This window comes from Hemibagrus wyckioides, linkage group LG15, assembly GCF_019097595.1.
Source record: "Hemibagrus wyckioides isolate EC202008001 linkage group LG15, SWU_Hwy_1.0, whole genome shotgun sequence".
Classification (NCBI taxonomy): Eukaryota; Metazoa; Chordata; class Actinopteri; order Siluriformes; family Bagridae; genus Hemibagrus; species Hemibagrus wyckioides.
The window spans coordinates 16,415,616-16,440,197 of NC_080724.1; the positions used below are offsets into that span (position 1 = coordinate 16,415,616).

At 38.5% G+C, this 24,582-nt stretch overlaps 1 protein-coding gene across 7 annotated transcripts in view; it reads left to right on the forward strand.

Moving 5' to 3' along the window:
* kif1b (kinesin family member 1B) overlaps positions 1-24,582 on the forward strand; it is a 76,876-nt gene that overhangs the window by 19,751 nt on the left and 32,543 nt on the right. For 3 of the 7 annotated variants that reach the window (XM_058409533.1, XM_058409531.1, XM_058409532.1), the window contains exons 3-20: positions 2,938-3,014; positions 3,183-3,362; positions 3,593-3,658; positions 4,714-4,892; positions 6,200-6,311; positions 6,825-6,902; positions 7,293-7,358; positions 7,740-7,815; positions 8,131-8,209; positions 9,089-9,231; positions 14,135-14,268; positions 17,018-17,097; positions 17,787-17,862; positions 19,668-19,747; positions 20,711-20,817; positions 21,185-21,268; positions 21,993-22,173; positions 22,336-22,408. In XM_058409533.1, coding sequence (XP_058265516.1) covers positions 2,938-3,014; positions 3,183-3,362; positions 3,593-3,658; positions 4,714-4,892; positions 6,200-6,311; positions 6,825-6,902; positions 7,293-7,358; positions 7,740-7,815; positions 8,131-8,209; positions 9,089-9,231; positions 14,135-14,268; positions 17,018-17,097; positions 17,787-17,862; positions 19,668-19,747; positions 20,711-20,817; positions 21,185-21,268; positions 21,993-22,173; positions 22,336-22,408 — 1,871 coding nt within the window. Of the gene's footprint in view, positions 1-2,937; positions 3,015-3,182; positions 3,363-3,592; positions 3,659-4,713; positions 4,893-6,199; positions 6,312-6,824; positions 6,903-7,292; positions 7,359-7,506; positions 7,525-7,739; positions 7,816-8,130; positions 8,210-9,088; positions 9,232-9,370; positions 9,407-14,056; positions 14,269-17,017; positions 17,098-17,786; positions 17,863-19,428; positions 19,492-19,667; positions 19,748-20,710; positions 20,818-21,184; positions 21,269-21,992; positions 22,174-22,335; positions 22,409-24,582 lie in introns of all 7 variants that reach the window. The other 4 variants (XM_058409529.1, XM_058409534.1, XM_058409528.1 and 1 more) reach the window with 3 other exon arrangements.

Genomic DNA, 24,582 nt, shown 5'->3' on the forward strand with positions numbered 1-24,582 from the left:
TCATGTCAGTCATCAGAACAGAGATAAAGTAACTCTTGGTGCCAGATTGGTTGGTTAGAGAATTTCAGAAACTGGTGATCTCTTGGGATTTTCACACTCAGCAGTTTCTAGAGTAGACAAAATGAAAACATCTACTGAGAAGCAGATCTGTGGGTAGAAAATGCCTCGAAGGGTGCATTTGAGCTGGAATTAAGGCTATGGTGACTCAAATAACCACACTTTACCACCATGGTGAGCAAAAAAGCATCCCTGAATGTATAGGACAAAACTAAACAAAAAGAAAAAAAAACATGTACTGTTTACCAGCCTCAGGTTAGGTAGCATCTGTTCCAAATGACTCCTATTAGGAATAAAGGAGAGTTATTTTAAGTCAGATAACAAGCCTAATAAGAAATTGAGCTTTGCATATTCTATCCAAACCATATGAAACTGTGATTCAGTCTGACTCGTGTGTTTTGCTGTTCCGCCCATGTCTGTACTCTCTCTGCTTCCTCAATATCAACACTTTATAACATTATACGCTGCATTATAATAAATTTCCCCCGTCTCACTGCTGATGAAGTGGTGGTTCTGGCACTGACCCCCTAACTGAAACCCAGGCTGCATGTGTTGCTCTTCTGTTTGGGCCGTTGCTAGGTCAGTAGCGTGCTCTTCAAATTCATCAGTCTCTCCTTCTTTTTTTTTTTTTTTCCAGCCTTGCCTTGGCTGCAAACAATCCCCCCTCCAAAGCCCCCACTCCACCCCCCACCCCCTTTTCCCACCAAAGTATCAGGACGGTCGGCTCGTGGCTTTAGCATGCCGGCAAGCTCTGACACAGTCAGTCACAGAGACTTCAGTAGCAGCTGGCCCCCTTTATGACTATAAATATCCTACAGTACATTCCTGAGGCACGGCCATGCTACGAGGCTTATCCCCCTGCTGCAATGCATGTAGGGACAGAGAGCAGGCCCGGTTTTCCGAACTCGCTAAATACCAGACATGGTTGCACATTCCTGTTTATTAAGACAGCAATTCAACAAGAGAGAAGGATGGTGTGTGTGTGTGTGTGTGTGTGTGTGATGAGGGAGGGAGGAAGGAATGTGTGGATTGAGGAGTGGAGGTGGGCAGAGGAGAATGGGATGAAGGAAAATAATCTCAACACAGCTGAACTTGTTTGCAGAAAGAGAGAGAGAGTTTAGTACAAAACTGATTAAAAAAAATTGAAAGCAGAGAGAGACACAAGGAGGGAGAGAGAGATGCAAGAAGGGACAGAGAGATGCAAAAAGAGAGAGACAGTAAGAAAGAGACACAAGAAGGGACAGAGAGACACAGGCAGAGAGAGACACAAGAAGGGACAGAGAAACACAGAAAGAGAGAGACACCAGAAGGGACAGGGAGGCACAGGAAGAGCCAGAGAGATGCAAAAAGAGAGTGACACAAGAAGGGACAGAGGAAGAAAGAGATACACGAAGGGACAGAGAGACTCAGGAAGAGAGAGACACAAGAAGGGACAGAGAGACACAGTAAGAAAGAAACACAAGAAGAGACAGAGGAAGAAAGAGACATAAGAAGGGACAGAGAGACATGGGAAAAGAGAGAGAGAGAGAGAGAGAGAGAGAGAACATGGAGGAAATCCAGTGTTGCCATACACACAGAGCTGAAGTGCTAAACATGTGGTGACCAAACAGTCTCATTTAGGAAATTACAGCATGTTTCTAAAAGCAGCTGTTTGCTCTGAGGTTCCCCCCTTTTGTGTTAAACCTGAATAGAAAGTGCTTAAGTGATGAACATTGTCAGTGTCAGTGCTGTGAAGCCACATGTCACCCTGGCTCTCACTTCCTCTGTAGATTTGCTTGCCTTCTGCATGTTTCAGTGCACAATAAAAGAGAAGTGAAACCTGATTCCTGGTTTTAAATATAATTGTTAGAATGATAATCACTTTCACTTTCACTATGGACAGGAACGTTTCACAAATGCGACTCTGACTTAATCTGTGGTCATTTTTTAACTTAAGATTTTGAGTAGCGCTTAGATAAAGAGGTAGAGAAAAATATCAATTTGAATACAGAAATTTCAAGTTTCTTGTACTTAAAAAAAATCTGTCTTTTATATTATTGGAAAAAATACAGTAAACAAAAATACTGCTAATAATGCTACTGTATTCATCAGTTATTAGTTAATTTGCATGAAGTAATAGTTTATTAATTTTTTTTTTTTTTTCTCTCAGTCCCATACAAAAAAGCATTTCAGAATTATCCACAGTAAAGAGCAACACTAGAAACAGAACATGTTGGAAATTTTAAGTAATTATATTTATAGAATTATTCTTTTACTTCTAATAATATTAATAACAAGATAAAAGATAATTGCTCTAAATGATTTTATATTTTATATTCACTTTATACTTTATACTTTATACTTTTATATTCAGTTCCATCCAGTTTAAATGGAAATAAAATATAATTATTTTTAAAATAATTTATAACATGACGCACTTAAGGCACTTTTTTTCTTCCTCTCACTAATAGCCTATAGAAAAATATTAAAGATTTTTTTTGCCATAAATATTATGAGAACTTAAATAATTGAAATTCATTCTTGCTGTCCTAATGGAAGTATATTAAACCTAAGCACTTGCACGGTTGATGAATTGGTGATGAAAGGGTCTGTGTTTTACAAACTGTCTTGCTTTTAAAAAAGTGTATGCTGTAGAATTAAAAAATAAATAAATAAATAAATAAACCAGGCATCCTGAATAAAAATCATGCCGATCAAATGTAATTTTAACCTGTACATTATCATTCATATTTCAATAAACATCTATATGACCCAGCTATGTGAATGCTACTGTTTGGTAAAATAGTTTTTTAAAATATAAAATTGTTTCTAATATATAAAGATGAACGTTTCTTTACAGTCTGTTGACGGTTTCTTGTCTATTCTGTTCTTCTTTTCCAGCTATATTGAATCCCAAAAACCCAAAAGAAGCACCAAAGTCCTTCAGCTTTGACTACTCATACTGGTCTCACACCACGGTAAATTCTCTTCTCATAAATCTCTCCTTTCTTTTTCTTCTCCATAATGTTTTGTTACAGTGTGAGCAGAGCACAAATGCCCGTTATGCAGACTGTAAGAGCAATTAATCTTCATCCTTATAAGGAATATTCATTCTGATGTGAGTTTTTATCATCTTCTGGTTCTAGCCGGATGACCCCTGCTTCGCATCCCAGAGCCAGGTGTACAATGACATCGGGGAGGAGATGCTGCAACACGCCTTCGAAGGCTACAACGTCTGCATCTTTGCTTACGGCCAGACCGGTGCTGGCAAATCCTACACGATGATGGGAAAGCAAGAGGACGGACAGGAAGGCATCATCCCTCAGGTTCGTATGGATCTGCTTTTTTTTCCAAGCATAATGAAGGGAAGGAAAAGGACAGCAGAGGTGAATGAGTCAGATTTATCTGAGCAGCAAGTGTAGCCTGAAGACATTAAGGAATTAAGCTCTCCGTCTCGAGCATCTAGCAGCGGTTTGAGTTATTTGTGTGCTTTATCGATCAGTCTCTCCTCACTGCCTAATGCACCATTCTCATCCCTCCCCCTCTCCCCTTGCAGCTCTGCAAAGAACTCTTTGAAAAAATCAAATACAACAACAACGAAGATATGTCATATTCGGTGGAGGTGAGTAGCACATGACTCCCGAAGACATCCCCAAAAATTACCTGGTGGGACGTGTAAGTGAAATTTGACCACCCGCTTCACTCGAAAATGAGCCCATGTTAGGAAAATAACAGTCTCACTGTGAGTCCATCAGTGGACTGGTGTCACATTCAAGGTCTATTCCTTTCTTGCTCCCAGTGTCCAACCATGGATGCACCACGACCGTGAGTAGGATAAACCGGTTACTGAAAAAGAATGCAAGAATCAAAAAGCAAAAGAAACTCACTTCAAAAATCAATGCTATTTAATTTAGGCACATTGTTTCATGTAGCTAATAATTCGTCTTATTTTGTTTCAAAATAGATTTCATCAAACATCTCGAACCTAACATTTAGTCTGATTAGATCAGTCCAAGACAGACACTGCGGCTAGAAATGATGATTTTGGCTAAGTATACCATTTTTCAGATTAAAAAAATAGGATCTATATCGCACATTGCAGTAGTAAAATATTAGAATTCAACATAAATGTGTTTTTCACTGTTTTTGAATGCATGTGACCCCTGGATTATCTGAGAATATTATAATTTAAAATGATTGTTCTCAATCATTTTCTTTTCTCTATTCTAATAATAATAATAATAATAATAATAATAGTAATAGTAATAGTAATAGTAATAGTAATAATAATAATAATAATAATTATTATTATTATTATTATTATTATTATTATTATTATTATTATTATTATTATCATTAATCACTGAAAATAAATACTGAATAAAAAATCACAGTAGTTGGACAACATGCATTGATGAAATTTCTCCATACCTGATCCCTAATTCCCTTTCTTGCTGTACACTAGCATTCTAAATCAACTTATTAGACATTTTGATTCAGTAAAAAAAAAAAAAAAAGAATTATTTTAAATCTGTCTCAGGACACTGCTGGGTTTCTGTGTGTAGAGTATCGCAATCCCAAAGACAATCACAACTATTATTAAATACTTAAATACCACTAAAACAGTCAGAAATTCCTTTTGTTTTGGCCTCTGGTAAAGTCTTTGTCCATATGTAGGTGGCATACATGGAAATTTACTGTGAGCGAGTGAGGGACCTGCTGAACCCCAAGAACAAAGGGAACCTACGTGTTAGGGAGCATCCTTTGCTCGGGCCGTACGTCGAAGACCTGTCCAAATTGGCTGTGACCTCTTATACGGACATCGCCGACCTCATGGATGCTGGTAACAAGGCCAGGTGAGAACTGAAGTACTGCTTTGAAACATGATTCCTATAGTTCGATATCCTTGAGGCAAGGAAATCAATGTCAACGCGTCAGTGTGGTTGATGGAAGGTGTCTGGAAGCGTTTCTCTGTGATGTCTCGTTAGCATGGTCACGTTATGTTTACTATAAATAGCAAATCTCGATTGGAAGTCTGTGATTTCTCTTGTGTGAAGTGTGTTTTCTCTTGAAGAAGAGCGCTGAATCCTAATCCCACTAGTGCTCTGAGGGTTTATTTGCCAAATGTGCCACATATAACCCAAGGGTATCATAGACTACTGCACTGTCACTACTGCCTTATTCTTGCATGCTCTAGTAGTTTTCAGGATTATCCTAAGTAAGAACACACTCTGTAGCGCAAACAAACTGAACGACAAATACCGGCCCTGATGTGGCTCTTAGTGATGTGTCATGATGATTGATGTGGGTCAGTGATATTTCTCAGCAGGTGTATGAGAGGGGTGGGATATAATAGGGGTAGGGTGATCTAATATAGATTACTTCATGAAACGCTTTTTATTCCCATCATAAGTATCACCAGTACTTTTACGGCATTAAATGACTTGAGTGTTACTGTAAAAAAAAATAAATAAATAAAAAAATAATTGGCACATTATAGACCAGAGCTGTATTAACAGTCCAGTTATATAAAATTACTAAATGGCAACAGTTAATGTTACGAGCTGCAAATGGTAATAAATAAGACAATTCAAGGTTATGTTTTATTACATAGTGGCAGTCATCAGCTTCGAAAAAAGACATGCCTTCAAAAGAAATTAATATAAAATGAAATAAAAGTTTGTGAAAACTCAAAAGTCTCTAGCTGCTCTGAAGGGTTACCTTCTGCTGTGTCTGGATTACCTTCTGCTGTGTCTGTTACATAAATGAATATGATTTATATAATGCACAGAAGATCTGAACTGGCTCATTTTATGAAAACTAGATTGTTGTTGGGGGTTTTTTTTTAGGTCCAGATATCCACAACCAGATCGTAGTCCACCGGTTCATGAGCCCTGTTGCTCAAAATAAAAATAATAAATAGATTTATAAGTGCAAATGTCTTATATATAGTCAAATTTATCTAGTATTTCGTTAGAGTAAGCCGATATATGTAAATTAAATCTTTGTATAGACATTTTTGCTAGTTTCAACTGATTGATAATCATCTCAAAATCAAAAAAGTATTTCATAAATTTGCTGATATTTGAGATATTTTCACTCTCAACAGTAGAGTAACAGTATTAAGTGTCTCATGGTCCTTCAACTCCCCTCTTCTCTCTAGGACTGTGGCTGCCACCAACATGAACGAGACCAGCAGCCGCTCGCATGCCGTCTTTACCATCGTCTTCACGCAAAGGAAGCATGACAGCGAGACGGACCTGTCCACAGAAAAGGTCAGAGCCGTCACCTCAACCTACGAAAGCACACTCGCTGAGTTGGTCTCTGCAGGGAGAGAGAGGCGGCCATGCTGCAGGGTACAGAGGGAGGGAGAGAGACCTCCTGCTAGGCCTGTGTAGAGCTTATTGTGTGACGGCTGGAAGCACAAAAGCATCTCTGTTGTGTCGACGCATACTGTAGCCATTGTGTACTGTCACTGCATTAGTTTTTACTACACAGGCTGCACTTGCGATTTATCTAGACTTATCCCAGTGTACCCTTGCCAGCCAAATTTTAGTGTGATATAAATATGTAGCTTGGCTTATGAGCAAGTAAATCTGTCATCCACTTAAATGATCTGATGGGCATTTGAATCCTTATGAAGACTAAAACAGTTTGAATGAAAAGGTTCAGAAGTAGATACAGGTTCTTTTTGATGACTTTTATTAAATTGTAGAGGCCAACCTTATCCATTCTGTTGATTTGATTTGTCTCTGAGGTATGAATGTCCCTGTGATATCTCGTTTCAGGTCAGCAAGGTCAGCCTGGTGGACCTGGCAGGCAGCGAGCGTGCTGACTCAACTGGGGCCAAAGGCACGCGTCTGAAGGTACACGCTCATTATAGCATCCTTTGCATGTGGCCCAGAATTTTACAAGAACAGATGCTGCTTTTAAGAGACGCTCTGAAATAACATTGACGCATCTGTTGCAACATGTCTTTATAACTTACAGCCGTGAAGCAGGAGTATGTAGTGCCATCATTTTGACTACAATTGCTGTTGGGAGGGGGATATTTCATGACAAGTTATTTTTCTGGTACAGTAACTAATGCAGAAAGAAGAAGAAAGTGACGGAACATTCAATGAAAAACAATTCTGAAATTCTGCCAAAATGCTGGGATTTTAGAAAGAAATGTCGTTTTGTTCTCATGTATTATGTAAGAGATTTCAAGGTTCTTGTCAAGGAACATTTCATTTATCAATTTTTTTGCTTTACAGGAAGGTGCAAACATCAACAAATCTCTGACTACCCTTGGAAAGGTCATCTCTGCCCTCGCTGAGGTGGTGAGTATTATCAAGCATTATTATGGAGTTTATTAGTCTAGCATGGACTTCCTGTCTGTCTGTCTCTCCTTCTTGTCTGACTGCAGTGCTGTAACACTGTCTGCTGTCTGTCTCTCTCTCTCTCTCCTGCCAATGCTTCCCTACTCAGGATAACTGTACCAGCAAGGTAAACTGTGCTCCTGTGTTCAACCCGTACCCTCTAACTCCTATTTCAGACAAGACAAACTATCAATCCCTGCACCGTCTAACCTTTTTCTAGAGAACCTCTACCCATTAACGTTCCACCATTAGTGACGAGTTTGTTTTTCAGACTTAACTGTGTCAGGGGTCTAACACTTGATCTTAACAGAGTGGGTTTTAATTGCTGTTCTTGTGTAACAGAGCAAGAAGAAAAAGAAGACAGACTTCATTCCTTACCGAGACTCTGTTCTCACATGGCTCCTGAGAGAGAATTTGGGTATGTGTGGTCAGCCACTGGCATTGGATTAATCCTAATTAAAAAGCAAAATAGTAAATGAATGAAATAAACAAACAAATATATAAATATTTATATAATGTGATAATTTAATTATTATATTAATTATATTAATGTTGTATTATATTATATTGATAATTATTATATTAATGTTGTTTTCACACCATGCCACACATAAAGCACTGTGTGCAAACAATACACCGGTCTGTAGCTTCTTTCTCCAGGTTGCTCCTGAAATGTCCTGTTCATTTCTTTCTGCTAAGATTAATGTTCGAAAGTAATTTCTTTTTGTTTCAGGTGGGAACTCGAGGACGGCTATGGTGGCAGCTCTGAGCCCTGCTGACATTAACTATGATGAAACCCTGAGCACCTTGAGGTACACTGCACTCCATTACGCTGCACTACATCACTACTCTCTCTGTTTGTGGGGGATGTAGGGACAGGGAATCAAAATACGGCAGAATGTAAAAATGCTTTACTTCTTTTTCAGCCCGATTATGTAGATTTTGCAATGTCTGCTCACTAATAATGTTAATTATTCCTGTATTACTCTGTGTAACTTAAAAGGTTTAGCAGCAGGGCATGCTCTGATCTAGCAAGGAAGCTAAGTTGGCTAATATTAGTGATGAACAAAATTTGTAACTACTTAAACAGATTTTAATGTACGATCTTATAAATCAGTGAGATTATGACAAAGCCTCAATAGGACAAATAAAACAAGACTCGACTATAAATACTTGTGACAAATTCAGTCAGGTTTCATCGCTAGCCGATTAGCTGCCATTGCATTCAGACATGAAACCAGGGTAGTGGGGGGAAGGGCTTGGAGTTTCTAATTTGCATATACATGCATATTCATGAGAATAAAGGGGTAGAGATATCCCTAAAACAACTTTTACTAACTTTATTACAGTAATCCCCTGTTTATCGTGTTTTTGTTTTTTTTTTGAATTAATAAATTACCTCATTTCAACATAAAAACAATTCACTACAAGGTTTGCGGATACCGCGACATACCGGGAGAATCTGCAAAAAAAAATTTATGCTCCAAATAAAAATAAAAAATTACTAGATTTTGTTTGAAATTGCATGTTTAGCATCAATTAGCTGCTTTTTGTTTCTCATTAATTGAGAGATAATATAAAGCATTTTAAGTTGTTTGTTTCCTCTCCTCTGTCTCTTTCTCTCATTTTCCATCTTCCATCATTGTGTATCATGCTTCACTTCACGCTCATACGCTTTCACCCGCCCACAGATACGCCGACCGAGCCAAGCAGATCAAGTGCAATGCCGTGATCAACGAAGACCCCAACGCCAAGCTGGTGCGTGAGCTGAAGGATGAAGTCACTCGTCTGAAGGATCTGCTCAGGGCCCAGGGGCTCGGGGACATCCTGGACAGTAAGTCAGAGCACAGTGCCTCCAGCAAGCCGCCATCAAGCTTGCCCATGAGACAGCACAATATTTATTATACAACTGGCCAGGCTTTCTTCTATCTTCCACTCTGCATTGATCTAATGCTTTTCTCTCTCTACATTAGGGACTTTAGGCATCGACGGCTGCGGGGACGGCTACGGTGAGCTGAAAGAAAGAGTGCTAATTTGCGCATGTGTGAATTTGACTTGCTGCTTTCTGCCGCCGTAGCCTGTTGCACTGCTATGGCAAAAACACCAGTCTGACATAGTTTGCATAGGTTTAGATGACTTTGCGTTTTTATTTTGTTGTTATTTTATAAAGGCTAGGTGAAGGCACTCCCCTTCCAATGTAATGAGAGCAGATTTTTTAAAATTTGTTTAAGCGCATTTCCTTTCCTTTTCCAAAGCTATTTCATCTGCTTTTAGGTAACATTACAACAGTAGTTAGACTCTTCCACTCCTAAGGTGTTTACCCTGGTTTGTTTAGTATTGCCATAGCCATCCCTACCGCTGATGCTTAAAGTCAAAATGATCATCATACTATTCATCTAACTATTTAAGATAATCATCAGATAATTGTGTAGGTCTTAAAACCTAAAGGCTTATAAAATGTCCAGTCGGCAAAATAAAGTTCCCCATTCTTATTCCTGACAATTTAATCCGTAATTTTTTTAATTTATTTTTTATTATTGTTTTTTTTTTTTTTTTACCGAAATATTTAGTATGTCAGTTTATTTCTAACATTATATAATTTGGATTTCTTAGAACTATAGAATTTCCTGCATGCACCTTGTTATAAGCATAACATAGGATCGTTCCATCTCCCCTTCATCTTTTCTGTACATTTCTACTTGTCACGAACTGCCTCCTCTATCACTCTTCTACTCATCCTCTCAACTCTGACCACTCACCCTTCTCCTGTTCTTCCTGCTTTCCTTCAGTCAAGCCAATGGGGAATGTTTACCCTGGAAGTGAAAGCAAATGTGTGTATATGTATGACCTTGCATCATCCTTTCCTCCATTTCTCTCTCTATATATCTCTCTCTCTCTCTCTCTCTCTCTCTTTCTTTGTTCCTTCCTTGCTGCTGAGAGCTTTAAGCTTTGCTTCCGGCTCTCTCTGGAGTCAGACCTCTGCATGTCTGCATTTCTCATCTTGCCAAAGCTTTAGGCACAAGGAGTCCCAGACATATTAGGTGTAGCTGGTTTCGGAGCCTGGGGGAGATGTATGGGGATGATTTAGCACGCTGTCTGCATGCTGCGCACTTGCTGTTTTTCCATGTTTGACTGACGGATTGGGGTTGTGCAGTTTCAATTAATGACTAAAAGGCGAATGCACTTTGCCCCACCTCTGTGCACTGAAATACTCCATGTGTAAGATGTTCTGGTATTTTGTGACTTTATTCCATAATGTGTAACAGGTCTGTCTCTGAGCTGTACATCTTTATCATTTTTAATCATGTTCACTTAAATCAAACGTAGTCAAGTTAAAACACTAAAGAAATTCGGGTGGCACAGATTTCTACTTTTTAACACTTGAGTATCGTACACACACTAGCCACTTTAATAGGATCACCTGTGCACCATGTGGCAGCAGTCCAACGCGTAAACCCGTGCAGATACATGTCAGAAGTGTCCGTTAATCACCTCAAACATCAGGACGGGAGAAAACCGTGATCTCAGTGACGTGCCATGACTGCCGATCTCCTGCAATTTTCACAGCGCAACAATGGACACTGTATGACAGCAAAACAGTCACTAAGCTTAAAGAATGTTGTACAAAAAAAGCCTTGTTAATAAGAGGTTAGAGTCAGATAGCCAGTCTGGTTTGACTGGTACAGACAAGAAGGCTTCAGTAACTCAAATAACCACTCTTTACAATTGTTTTAAGCAGAAAAGCATCCCAGCATGCAAGACCTAAACAAACAACCATGGCAATGTCAAGCTCATTTAGAGCATATTCTTCTCCATTCTGATGTGTGAGCCTAAACTGAAGCTCTTGATCTGTAGCTACATGATTTTATTCATCATACCGCTTGCCATATGATTGCATAATTGCATGAATGAACAGGTGGCCAGGTATTAACATAGGTGGTGAGTGTACACCAGACATATCCTGACCAATTTGATGCATTTGCAGTAAAGTAGAAAACTGTGGAAATTTTCATCCTGGTCAAAAATTTCCTATTTACCGCCGACCTTCTTCATTCCCCATTGCATTTCTGTCTTCATGTAGTTGTTTTTTTTTTTTTCTTGCAGTTCTCATCTTTAAGTTTTTTTTTTGTTTGTCATGTAACTATCTATTACAGGTGACAGTATTCACTCTATGCACTACAGGAGAAAAGGTGCACTAATTATTTTGTGTGCAGAAATAGAGGTGGATATTAGTGAGTTGTTGTGCAGTGTCAGATTGCTCTAGTTTTTAACCATTCTAGCATATAGACATTTATCACTTCGTCTTGTCCCGCTGGTTCCATCTCCTCTCTTTGCCTGTCGCTGTCCTGGTCTCACATCCTGTTTCATACACACATACACACACTCCACTCACTCACTCACTCACACTCTCTCTCTCTCTCTCTCTCTCTCTCTCTCTCTAAAAATCTCAAAAACGAACAAAAAAAAGTCTTTTTATCTGTCTGGGAGTTCTTGACGTTCACTGAGAGGCGTGTGCATTCAGTTGCTCAAGCTTTAAAAATGTTTTTAAAACCCAGCAGCGTGTGCTAGCTGTTCAGATTGCATGAAACCTGCGCATGGAGCAGAAATATAACGCGTTGCCGCACAGCAGCTGTAGCACCCTGGAAGTTTCAGGAGAGATCCATTTATCACACAGGCGCTGAATAGAGTGAAAAGGCAGCTGAAATCTCTCTCCAGTCCCCCAGGGAGAGGTTTCAGCAGTCCATTCTCAGTCACCTCAGATGCTCCCATGACTATTTTCTAGAGCTTTGTGGCTCAGCTCTCCATCACTGAGAGCATGATGACATTCTGAATGACTGGTGTGTGTGTGTGTGTGTGTGTGTGTGTGTGTGTGTGTGTGTGTTAAAAAGCCTACTGCGTCACAGTTTCGAACTGCAGCATGTATTTTCATATAACCCCCTTCCACTTCCTCCTTCCTTCTCTCTCCCTGTCTGTGGCCTCTGTGCTGCTTTTGTCACCTCATGTCTCTCCTCTTCTGAAGTAAAAGTGGTTTTCACACACGTTCAGATCATCAGTTTAAAGTGAATCGATTGTACCCTGGTTTGTTCACCTCCTCAGTACGGCTTGATTAATCCCTAACCAAGCCATGTGTTTACATGATTAAATGTTAAGGTTTATTTTAACTAACATTATTTTTGTGGTTTTAGGTAACATGAACAAACTGTAGGCTTTACTATTAAACCCAAGTATTATATATTTGTGTAAGTGTATAATTGAATGTAGCTGCCAGATTTAAAACACTGGTGCTGACCTACAAAGCCAAAAACAGAGCAACACCCACTTTCCTCAAAACACTCTGATGGAATGAACTTCCACTAGATCTCTGAACATCTGAGTCACTGGCTTTCTTCAAACCACATTTAAAGATCTGCATCTTTCCGAAGTAAAACATTAGCACTTAAAATTTGTGTTTTTGTGCATTTCTTGCTACATTTCCTTCCCATCTGAGAATTTACACTGATCGTATTCTTAGTCTGTGACCTAGTGAACCAGGATGAGGATGTATTTATTGTTAGAGACTTCAGAGCATTCTGGAGAAGGGTGTCTCCCAAATTCCATAAATATAAATAGTTTTTAAATATATATATATAATATATAATAATAATAATATATAATGGACCAAATAAAGCATATAATATCCACCTGCATTAAACAATTATCTCTAATAAATAAAAAGAATGTAATCATTGGTCAATTGCTGTCCTTTATAATAAGAGGAATAAAACACTTCAGGACATCAATAGGACAATAATCAATGACAGGGTGATGCAATGCGGCAAGATGCAAAGCGAACGTCATTTATTTTTTTTCCTATAACAGGGTTTTATTCATCTTTTAACACAGCAGTTTGCCAAAATTGCTATTTTAAATACAGTATCCATTTATAATTGGTTTTTGGTTGTGGAAATATCTAAGAAACAAGTTATGGCTTACATTATATTAGATATAAACAATCGTTTGCTCACTAGTCTCTCTCTCTCTCTCTCTCTAATAAGAGAGTTAACAAGATAAAGATGGACTTTTGTTTTTAGTTTGCGTGGAAAACTGAAATAGTAAAGTTCTCTGTCCTGGATGGAATATATTATTTAATTCAAATCATACTTGCTTTGTTAGGGTAGGTTTGTAAGTCTTATTAAGTTTAACCCTGTAAATGATATTAGTTAAGGGAACCTTAATGCAAAGCATAATATTTTTAAATATAACAATCACATTTTTTACATTTCCGGAGTATAATTTTACCCCGATTCATACTCAACATACGGGTTCACCCCTTTTCCAGATCTGCACTGAACAATAATAGGTCATGAATTACTTATTTAATAACTTAATATTCCCTGCACTTTAGTTGCACAAGGCTTAAAGGCAAAAAAGTCACTTAGGCCCACCAATCTGAAATCCATTACACAGCCACAGACAGGTGTGGAAACCACTGCTTTCTCTACCTCATCTTTGGATCAGTGTGTTTGTTTTTTATCCTGTATTGTGTACTGTGTGTCTTACACTAGTCTTTCCTCCTCTTTCTCGTCCCTTCTCTCTCACTCTCTCTCTTTCTCACTTGTCTCCGCCATTTTCGCTCCTCTCTTTCCCATCTCGTCCTCCGTTTTCCTCTGTGGCTCAAGACCTGAAAGATATTCAGAACAGTCAGCATAGATACTTGCTTGCTTCAGAGAACCAACGGCCTGGCCATCTCTCCACAGCACCTATGGGTTCCCTCACAGCCTCGCCATCGTCCGGTTCTCTGTGCAGCCCCACAGGCCTGCAGTCCGTCTGCAGCATCCAGGAGCGCATCATGTCCACCCCTGGCGGAGAGGAGGCCATCGAAAGGCTTAAGGTACATCAGTCAGCTACTAATGCTGAGCGATATAATGATATAATACCAAGAAATATGATTCCATAGGTTTTTCAGAAATAAGAAGTGCTAAAGTGTTTAACCACAGCAATTTGCCAACAGTTACATGCATTATAGCAGCTATAAACAATCATTTGCTCACTAGCTTATTATTCTCTCTCTCTCTCTCTCCGTCTCTCTCTCTCTCTCTGTCTCTCTCCCTCTCTCCGTCTCTCTCTCTCTCTCTCTCTCTTTCTCTCTCTCGAAGTTAAGAAGACAATAAAAAGCAAAGTTTTATATCAGTAGATGATAATCAGCTCACTGGATGATGCTTAAATGTCCAATGAGCTGTAATAGGTTATATTACAGTGTTCTGGGGGAAAAAATCCACCCTGTTATTTTATTTTTAAGTAACATCATGTTTTATTTCTTCAGTTATACCACAGCACTGTTAATTTCTCGAGTATCAATGGTAATTCGGCATCGCTTAACTTTCTATGTCCGCAGTGCCGGCTGTAGTTAAACCACAGTTTTACTTTAATATGCCTCTTTTATCGTTTCTGTAGCAACAGTTAATTCACAGACTGGTATTATGACCATTGCAGATAATTCAAGCCTGGCAAATAGACCATAGGAGACAATAAGCTTTTACTTTCTGTGAGGATAAAAGTTTATTTAGTGCTTCTGGAAGGGTATCAGCGTTTATTAGCGTTTAGAAGTAAGGTTTTTTCTCGACACAGGAAAGTCTTCGGGGTCATGATTGCATGACAAGCTGCGTTTTTGTAGACCTAATAACTTCTTGAAAGAGAGAAAAAGAAAAAGGATTACATGTTAATGAATATAATGAATATTTATAACAGTAATAACATAAATGAATGTAAATTAAAATGGATTCAAGAGCATGATGTGCCTTGCTTTTAATAATTTAATATGTGGACAAATTATTCCAAAAGAAATAGTTTTTTGCTAGCATAGTCTTTGCAAACCTTATGATTGTGATGTGTATAGTGCATCATGAAAATGTATGATATGATATAATGTGTAATTTTTATGCTAAAATCCCAAAGCTACAGACTGCGTTACTGTTCCTTATAGAGATCCAGGAAAAGAGGGACAAGGTTCAGTCCATGAATGCCCTTTTAGCTTTAATCGGATTTTCAAAAGGCTTTTGGCTCTGAGGTTTGTTTGCTGTGTTGCCATGATGAATATTTCCACTGAATGAGGTTATAAGCAGTTCAATTGAAGACACGTGGCTAGTGAGCTCTGCTCTAGGCGTCTCCTGATCCCGCAGCCTACCCAGACCTGACTGCTTCATGAGCTCATAGGCTTGGCCCAAGAGATTTATTCCTAATGTTCTGCTGCTGATAAGTGGTAACATTAGACAAGTCAGAAGGATTGTATCCTTCTTTGGGATGTTGAGCTGGCAGTCCTACCGTTTTAGAGATTAAAATCCTTGAACTGTTTTGATAACGTCTGTTTTCTTCACGGAAGAATAACTAAAAGCGCAGGTTGATTGACAGTCATTATTTTTAACGTGAGGCAAACATGACCGTCTCATCACGTTCCTCCTATTAGCGACGGATGTAAACGCGTCATCCTCGTGCGTCGTCACCGTCTTTTTCTCCCTCGCTCTCGCTCTTATTCGCTTGCTCACACTCTGTTTGAGAACTCTGTTAGAGCATCTCGCCTTCCGGAGCTGTAGTTTCCATGGTTACAGCCACAGCCCGCACTTTTATGTCATCCAGTGACGACAGCCGCCAACGCAGTTCAGAAAATTAGACGGAAATAGTCCGTTCTTTGTGGGTATTAGGCTTAAATAGGACATGAGAAATTAGTAAAGACGTCGTTATTATTTTTTATCTGTTTTGGCATATTCTGATCGTAAATATCTGCATAAATGATTTGCATCAACGAGGCATTTTTCATGAATTATTTTGGATCGATTCTGCTAGTAAGTCATCCTCTAGTAGGATTGTGTATCCTGTTCTTTATGAGCTGGAAGTCTTTTATATGAAATGAAACAATCAACATTTTACACATAACAGTGTTGAAAGTCAAAAGAAAAAAGTGCTGCTTTCGAGAGCAACAGATGGCATGGGTGTTCACCCTTTAGGAAGGATTTTCAAGGGGGGCTTAGACTGTAAACTTCCTGTGTTTTAGGCCAGATGGTCAAGTCTTCCTCTTTACTCGGGACAATAAGCGGAGACGCAATAAAGAATCCAGAGAATGAACTGTTTCTTTAGTCTAGCTCTGTTTTACCTCAGTATGGTACTCTCACCCTCAAACTGTATAGCTACAGAAAGAAAGTGTGTGTGACTTCTCCTACTCGGTGGTAGGATTTTGAATAAAATAGTAATAATTATGTCTTGTCCTTTCATAATGGCCACACATAAAACGCCCTTATTCTGACCACACAGATAATACATTTGAGTGGCTTTGGAAATTACTGTCCTTTTGTCCTTGGGTTTGACAAGTTCACTGAATCCTGTACAAATCAATATTGTTTAATCATTTAGCATGGCAGGGTGTCTCTTCAATCCAGTGTCTGATGTGTAAAATAAAAAATAAACAAATTGATTAAGTGAATTTAAACAAGTGAAGGATAAACCCATTCCACAAAAATCAGTCACATTTTATTTGGTCATGACAGTACTGCAAAGTATATATTTACATTCAAATGCATGACACTGATAGCAGTGATGCCTGTAATGGCTGACTGCAATGGATAGAACATGTCTGTCTCCCCCTACAGGAGTCTGAGAAGATCATAGCAGAGCTGAATGAGACATGGGAGGAGAAGCTGAGGAAGACCGAGGCTATCCGGATGGAGAGGTCAGTTCCGCTGAAAGAAGACAGCTTCCTCCCTATTCGCAAATGAAACCCATTTAATTTAATATTCCAGGTCTTTATGATACCACTGTTATGTCCTTTATCTCGAACTCTCGATGCAAGCGACGATCAGAAGTTATTTTCTATACGAAGAGCTATTCTGTTAGTTTTCTTGTTGTTTTTGTAGTAAAAAATGGCAGGTACACCCACATAAATATATGGTTGAGACATTTATTTATCATTTATGGAAGGCGACTCCAGTCTCGGCGCTTTGTAATAGTCAGAGATAAAGCCGTTCCTTGAAGTTTTCTTAAACAGGTTCTTCAGGAAACGTATAAAAATTGCTTTCAATAGATAACAATTGCTAACATTTTGTACAGAAATGTCAGTGGTAACATTTCATTGTAGCATTACACCACCGTGAAACTGATCAGTTTCTCATATACACTGATTATTCTAATGTGTTTTATTCCTAACATATTGACAGATTTATTCTACTTATTATATTATGAAATATTTTTAAAATAGTTATTGTTCCTTGTGTATATCAGTGTATTATAACAGTTATTACAGCTGTGCTGGCAAACCACATTCAGTATATAAAAACCCCCAGAATTCTGCTTCTTCAAGTGCTATTTGTGAAATATTTAATCTGGCATGTATTTAATGGCCATGTGTCTTCGTCTCCTCAGAGAGGCTCTGTTGGCAGAGATGGGTGTTGCAATCCGGGAGGACGGGGGAACCCTGGGTGTCTTCTCTCCTAAAAAGGTACAACATCTGTGAAGTTCAAGAGGCCATCATCAACCTTCTGTTGTAGCTGCCCTCTCCACCTGTGCATTAATCACCTTCCGGTTTGCTTGTGTTAATTACCGTGCGCACGTTTTCTCACACTGAGATTGAAACCTTTTTATTTCATTTCCACTTTCTTTTTCTTTTGCTTACATTGTGTTGTGGATTTGTTAGTTTGATCATGACAGACCGTCTTCCTTGTCAGTTGAGGATTTTAGTGTTTTCTCATCTAATCAGGTTTGTATTGGTGTTATGAGTAGATTCCATTATGAAGTAGACTTTTATTACTAGACAACCTAAATCCCAGTATTAGTTTTCAGGCTTGAAAAAATGCACATAATAATGATAATCGTTCAGAAGATTAAAAAAACAGGACACAAGCATTTCTGCCATTTTATGCTTAAGTAGAGTGTGAAGGTAAATTAATATTATTAACTGTACCGTCAAGAGCTGCTCTCGGCTGGATGGCGGTGCTTTCAGTTGATTCATCAGTAAACAAAAAAGCCCAGTATATACATTATAAACTATAATAACAGTACATTTCCAATATAATCCTGTTTGGATGTCTAATGCATACATGGCTGACCTTTTCTCTGTTGATCTGGCTCGCAATGTGTTTGAGCTGCAGGAGAGAGAAAAATAAACAGCATATTTAAACAGTTACAATTATTTCAATCATTTTATAATAATATGCTGATCTCCTGTTTTCTAATCTTAAATTGTGGCACAAAAAATGTCAGGTATGGAAATATAATCAGAATAAACCCTCGATATAAAACTCTTTATCTATTTCTCAATGTCATGGCTGTGTAATATTGTATATTATTATTAATAGTAGTAGTAGTAGTAGTAGTAGTTTAATTATAGTATCGCACAAGCCTCCTAGATTGTGAGACAATTTCCTAATAATAGTCCTAATAATAATAAAAGTACAGATCTTTTTCTTCTCTGTGTCCGTGTATTACGTCTGAATGATATTAAGCAATAGAGCCAAGTGTTACTGACAAATAAAGGGTAGACATGGTACACATTTAGTAAAGAATGTGAAGAGGTTATAGATTATTGTCCATATTAATTGCCTATTAATACATTTACAATACAGTTCTACAGCAATTTGACCAAATATGAGCCTGGGAATAGTATTGTATAGCATCACTGCCCTGTGATACCCCAATGAACTGTGAAAACCACTCGAGGACATCACACTAGCTCATGATTAGTGTCGCTGTGTCCGATGGATCTGCCGGCACAAATTCTTCAACCTGACAGAAAAATAGGGAGTGTTTTTGAAAAGAGAATGTTAGAGGCGATCTGTAACTCCATGTACTGTATGTCACTCAGCTGCGCTTAATAAGCTTACTACATAGCTTGTAGATGTCGTCGTCATCATCATCATAGTCCCTCTCTTCCCCCCTCTGTGGCTTCTGTCATTCACATATGATCTTAAACTACCTGAATTTTCTCCATTTTGATTTCATTTTCGTTTTTTTCCACTCATTCTTTTTTCCTATTGCCTCCCATAACCGGGTCGATCCTGCCAAATAGCTTTATGCGGAAAAGCCTTGTGATCTCTTTGCTGACTTTAATGGGGTGTTTTCCCCAAAAAAGGTTGGTGGTTAAAAAAAAATAGACTCGAGATTATGCCCTAGATGCTTACAAATATATTGTTTAATCCTGATTTCTTACTAAATGGCTGATTTTGTACAGCACTAGTATTCGTGCTGTTCATGTACTGACAAATTTGTCTCTGGTAGATTTGTTAACTGGTGTTTCTCTCTCCACAGACCCCTCACCTGGTTAACCTGAACGAAGATCCTCTCATGTCAGAATGCCTGCTGTACTACATCAAAGACGGAGTTACGAGGTATAAACCTCTCCCTTCGCTCCTTAGCTGTCTAAGGATTTTTTCGCTTTCATTTTTCAGATGGACCGAAGTGAACGATGATCCGATCCTAAAAGCAAGCGCTCTCTCTCATCCCTCATAGTGAAACTGGCTTCAGATTGGATTCAGTGGATTTCATAGTATCTCTCAAAGACATCTGTAGAATTTTTTTTTTCCCTAGATTTTATCATGTTCATAATTCATTATACTTATTTTAGGATAAGCTAAGTATAGGAACAGTTATAATGAATTATGAATATGATAAGACTCAAATACCAGGCTATAAATAGTCTTTAATTATGTTTTAGAATTATGTTGGGTGCCGTCACCACCCTTGTCATTTTTTGAAGTTTTGGAAATAAATACCCATCATTTTTTGTGATTATTTATTTATTTATTTTTATTAATTTTAATAATTAATTGTAATTAGTCTTGATTTGTCAAGTTCATTAGTGTCCTAATTTAACAGAAATAATTTAACATATTTAATTTACTTGAAGCTTTAGGTGATGACGTTTTCAAAAATGTATATGTATGAACATAATGTTTTATGTTTTTTAATTAAATATTAAAGATGCTTTATGATTTATCACAAATCATTCTAAGGCTGTGCCAATACACCACGTGGCATTATAATGCATATTGGCACTTAATTCATATTTTCAAAACAGAGTTTATAAATAATGCTTACTAGGATTTATTACCAGCTTTCAAAGAATTATGAGAACAGTTATACTTGTTCATGGATATGGGTACCTTTTTCCTTTTTGCCTTTTTCCCCTCTCCCTCTCCCTCTCTCTCTCTCTCTCTCTCTCTCTCGTTCTTTTTTTTAAACCATACTACACTGTCAGCTTGGAGCTTAAGCAGCTGTTTCCGGGTCAGTGGTGTCCCGCTTTATGTCCCTGTAGGCCAGCTGGTGAGTGATTTGTGCCTCTGTGTTGACAGGGTGGGCCAGGCCGATGCAGAGCGAAGGCAAGATATCGTTCTGAGTGGAGCACACATCAGAGAGGAGCACTGTATCTTCCGCAGCGAGCGGAACGCCAACGGAGATGGTGAGGTTTTGCTAAAATCACACCATCTGTTGGTTATGCAAACAGAGTTAGGAGAACACTCCTTCACAATTTTCAAGCCATGTCTATACTGTATCTGTGATTATCACAGGAAAGAATTTCCACACATTTCTCGATACTGAGGAAAATAATAGTTGTGAAAGTGTGCTAGATACGTTATTGCAGAAACTTTTTTAGCACTGACACTATTAATTTCTCAGTACATGGAAAGGTTTTGAAATCATATGTTGTGATGCTCATGAGTTACAGATCCAGTAGTTTGTTTGTTTGTTTTGTTTTTTTTGAAAAACATGTTTCGAAGTATTTATTTAATGTTCATTAATTTATAATGTTTACTCATTTAATGCAGTGATTGTGTTGCTGGTGCCGTGTGAAGGCTCTGAAACGTATGTGAATGGCAAGCGTGTGAGTGATGCTGTGCAACTGCGCTCAGGTGAGTCCTAAAGCCTTCACTCACTCCACAATGCTGAGTCCTCCGTTAAATTCTTCTGTATGGAGTCGGTGTAAAGACTGAAACACAATGGGGCATGCAGTTATAGAAAAATAAGCCATTTTGAGGTGGTGGAATTAACACTCTGACATTTGATTATTTTCCTATAATGGCATGTAAGACTGCTATCATCTTAAATAAATGTTAAGTTAAGGTCACTTTGCTAAAAAAAAAAAAAAAAAAAATCCACACATCCTTACACTCATCTGATATCATCTGCACTGGCTACCTGTAGCATCAAGGATTCAGTACAAAATCCTCCTTCTGACCTTTAAAGTCTTCCGTAGACCTCCTCCTGCTTATCTGTCTGAGCTCCTCCATTCTTACATCCCAACACACTTGTTTCTTCAGCACTTTGGCTCTTCTCCTAACAGTTGAAATATTTCCTTTGTCTCATTCTCGGTCACAATTTGTCCTTGTCTAATATTATCATAAACAAGAGGATGAGATGCATCCACCGTACAAATCCATGTGAATGAGTTGTTACTACAGAGATTAGAATGTATTTGAATTGCTGTAAATCTCTGAATAATCAAAAATACTGCATTAAGATGACTGAAGAATCAGGAGGCTGAAAAACACTCAAACTAAGTTGGAAACAGTCTTGTATGCTGATGTGTGCATGCAAAGGACACCTAAAACGAGTATTTCCGTACACGTTTTTCAGGTAACCGTATCATCATGGGCAAGAACCACGTGTTCCGTTTTAACCACCCTGAGCAGGCGCGAGCTGAGAGGGAGAAGACACCATCAGCTGAGACGCCCGTGGAGCCTGTGGACTGGACTTTTGCCCAGAGAGAACTTCTGGAGAAGCAGGGCATCGACATGAAGCAGGAGATGGAGAAGAGGTACCTGGCCATGTTGGCGTTAGGACAGAACTCGTAGCACAGTTCTCGATAACACTTATCACTGTAAATCTCTGATGTTCAGAAACCGGGTTTTTATGCATGAGATACAAGATGAAACAGAAACGCTTGCTCATGCTTGTGTCCTGATGTTACGATGTGTAGGCTGACCGAGATGGAGATCCTTTATAAAAAAGAGAAGGAGGAGGCTGATCAGCTGCTTGAGCAACAGAGACTGGTAAGACTGATTTCTGTATGCTCTCAGAGTTGCACCAAGAAAGAATAAGATTAAGATTGAACGTGGAATTTTAACCTGTTAATTTAATCGCATCAAAGTTTGCTAAAAGATAATAAGGATTGCCTTTTATCCTGGTTTTAGCTTTCGAATTTACAGTGTAGGTGCACACTTTGAATCGACTTTGGCTCCATTCGTTTAAGTTCAGGTTGAATTTCAGGTTAGGATTCATTTTATTCTCAATTCTGATTTAATTTTAGAAGAGCAAAACGTTCCTCAAAGGAAAGCCTTTGCTAGTTTCTATGCTAGTGTTCAACGTAGATAATGATGGATTTCTAGAGAAATTGCTGCTGTTTACTATTTCTAGACCTTCATGGTGGTCAATTAGAGTAAATCCAATGTAAAAGTTTTAATAGCCGATGAAGATTTTACCCCATTGATTGGTTTAACTGGAAAAACCTAGATCTTCACTTCATTTGATCTTTATTGGTGCAACTGATCTTCAGTCTTTCTTTTTTTTGTGTATTGGTTGTATTGTTTTTTTTCCTATTTGAATTCATGCTTGTTTTGTCCTGTATTGAGGACAGTGTTTGAAATAACAGTGTGCTTTGTTTGAGGGGAGAGATGTGACGTTCTGTATTGGTCACCAAGAGTTATTTTTTCCGTTGCTGCTAGTAAACAAATAAAAAAACAAACACCGCAGGTCTCCCTCGTGCCCTGATGAAGTCCAACCAGCACTAATTCTGCACTCTGAGCTCTGACACTTCGAGACTTTTGTGTGTGTGAGTGTGTGAGAGGAACCCTTTTTCCCAGTTGCATGGCTGAACCTCTTTGCATGGAAATGAAATCCATTCTGTCTGAATATCATAAAGAGGTGGAAATTACATTTATCCACTCTATTCCCGACATAGATGTAATGTAATATGTAATATAGCAAGATAATAGATATTGTTTTTTGTTTTTTTCTCATTAGAATTCTTTTTTGTAGATCTAAAGAACTGAATCTTGCAAAACAGCATCAGCAGAAGAAAAAAAAAAAGGATTTGCATTTGAATTAATTCAATATAAAACCTGGTTTATTTGCCCCTGTATTGACCGCAGTGGTTTTGTAAACAAATTACAAAACGCTGCCCTTTGGGTTTATTTCAATTTTTGTCTAAACGATGTATATCTTGTGCTTTTAATTCTGTTGCTGCCTTTGCATGGTCTGTTTTTAGTAGCATGATCTCTTTAACAGTACAGTTTCATTTCCAAGGTGTGCATAGAGCCTGACGTTTTTAGTGGTTGTTGTCAAGCGTGTTGTTAAGCTGGTCAACCCTCGGGTTGGCTTTTGATTTTGCACCAATAGATTTCTGTTTGTTTTGTTCGAGTTCGCTGGCTCTTCAATGCAGTTGCTGACGTCGCCAACGCATTGTTATTATAACCCAAGATTTCTGCTGTAGTTGATGAAGGCTAGTGACAATGTGGTTTCTCATTGAGTTTATACACGTGTCTGATCGAACACAAAGGGCATGTGCTTGAACACAGTTATCTGTGCTGGGGTCCTAATCAATGATGACAAGCTCTCCAATGCTCTGGTGATCTCATCAAAAAGAATCACACCAACACAACATGGCACTCAGACAAGACACACTGCACTCATATCCCCATTGCAATTACGCAGTCACCATCTGTCTCCTGTTAGCGCCTTTGCTATCTGGCTACGATTTGTCCTGCACTCTGCATACTTGGGGGAAAAAATAAAAATAAAAATGAGAAACTGCATTTTCTCTCGACTAACTTCTTAACTGTAGTGGATGAAATCGATGCTTTTAACTTCCTTCCAGCCTGTCCTTCCTCTCTTTTTCTCTCTTTACTGACCCGTAATAAACACGCAAGAGTCTTCTAACCCACTGCTAGAGCTGTATCAACTCCAAAATCTCCATCAAGGACTTCAAATGAGGGAAATGCTCCAAAAATCAACTGGCTTTTTTTCTCTGCATGCCTCTGAAGCATGTTTCTGGTGCAGTTTTCGAGTGCACAGAATGAAGAGGAGATGAGCAGTCTGTTAAAAAAAAAAAGAATAAAGCAATCAACCAGAGCGACATCTGTCCCCTTTTTGTTGCCATTTTGATCATATCATGATTACATTTAATACTGATATGCAACTTGGGAACTCTGTGTAAGCTTTATCCTGT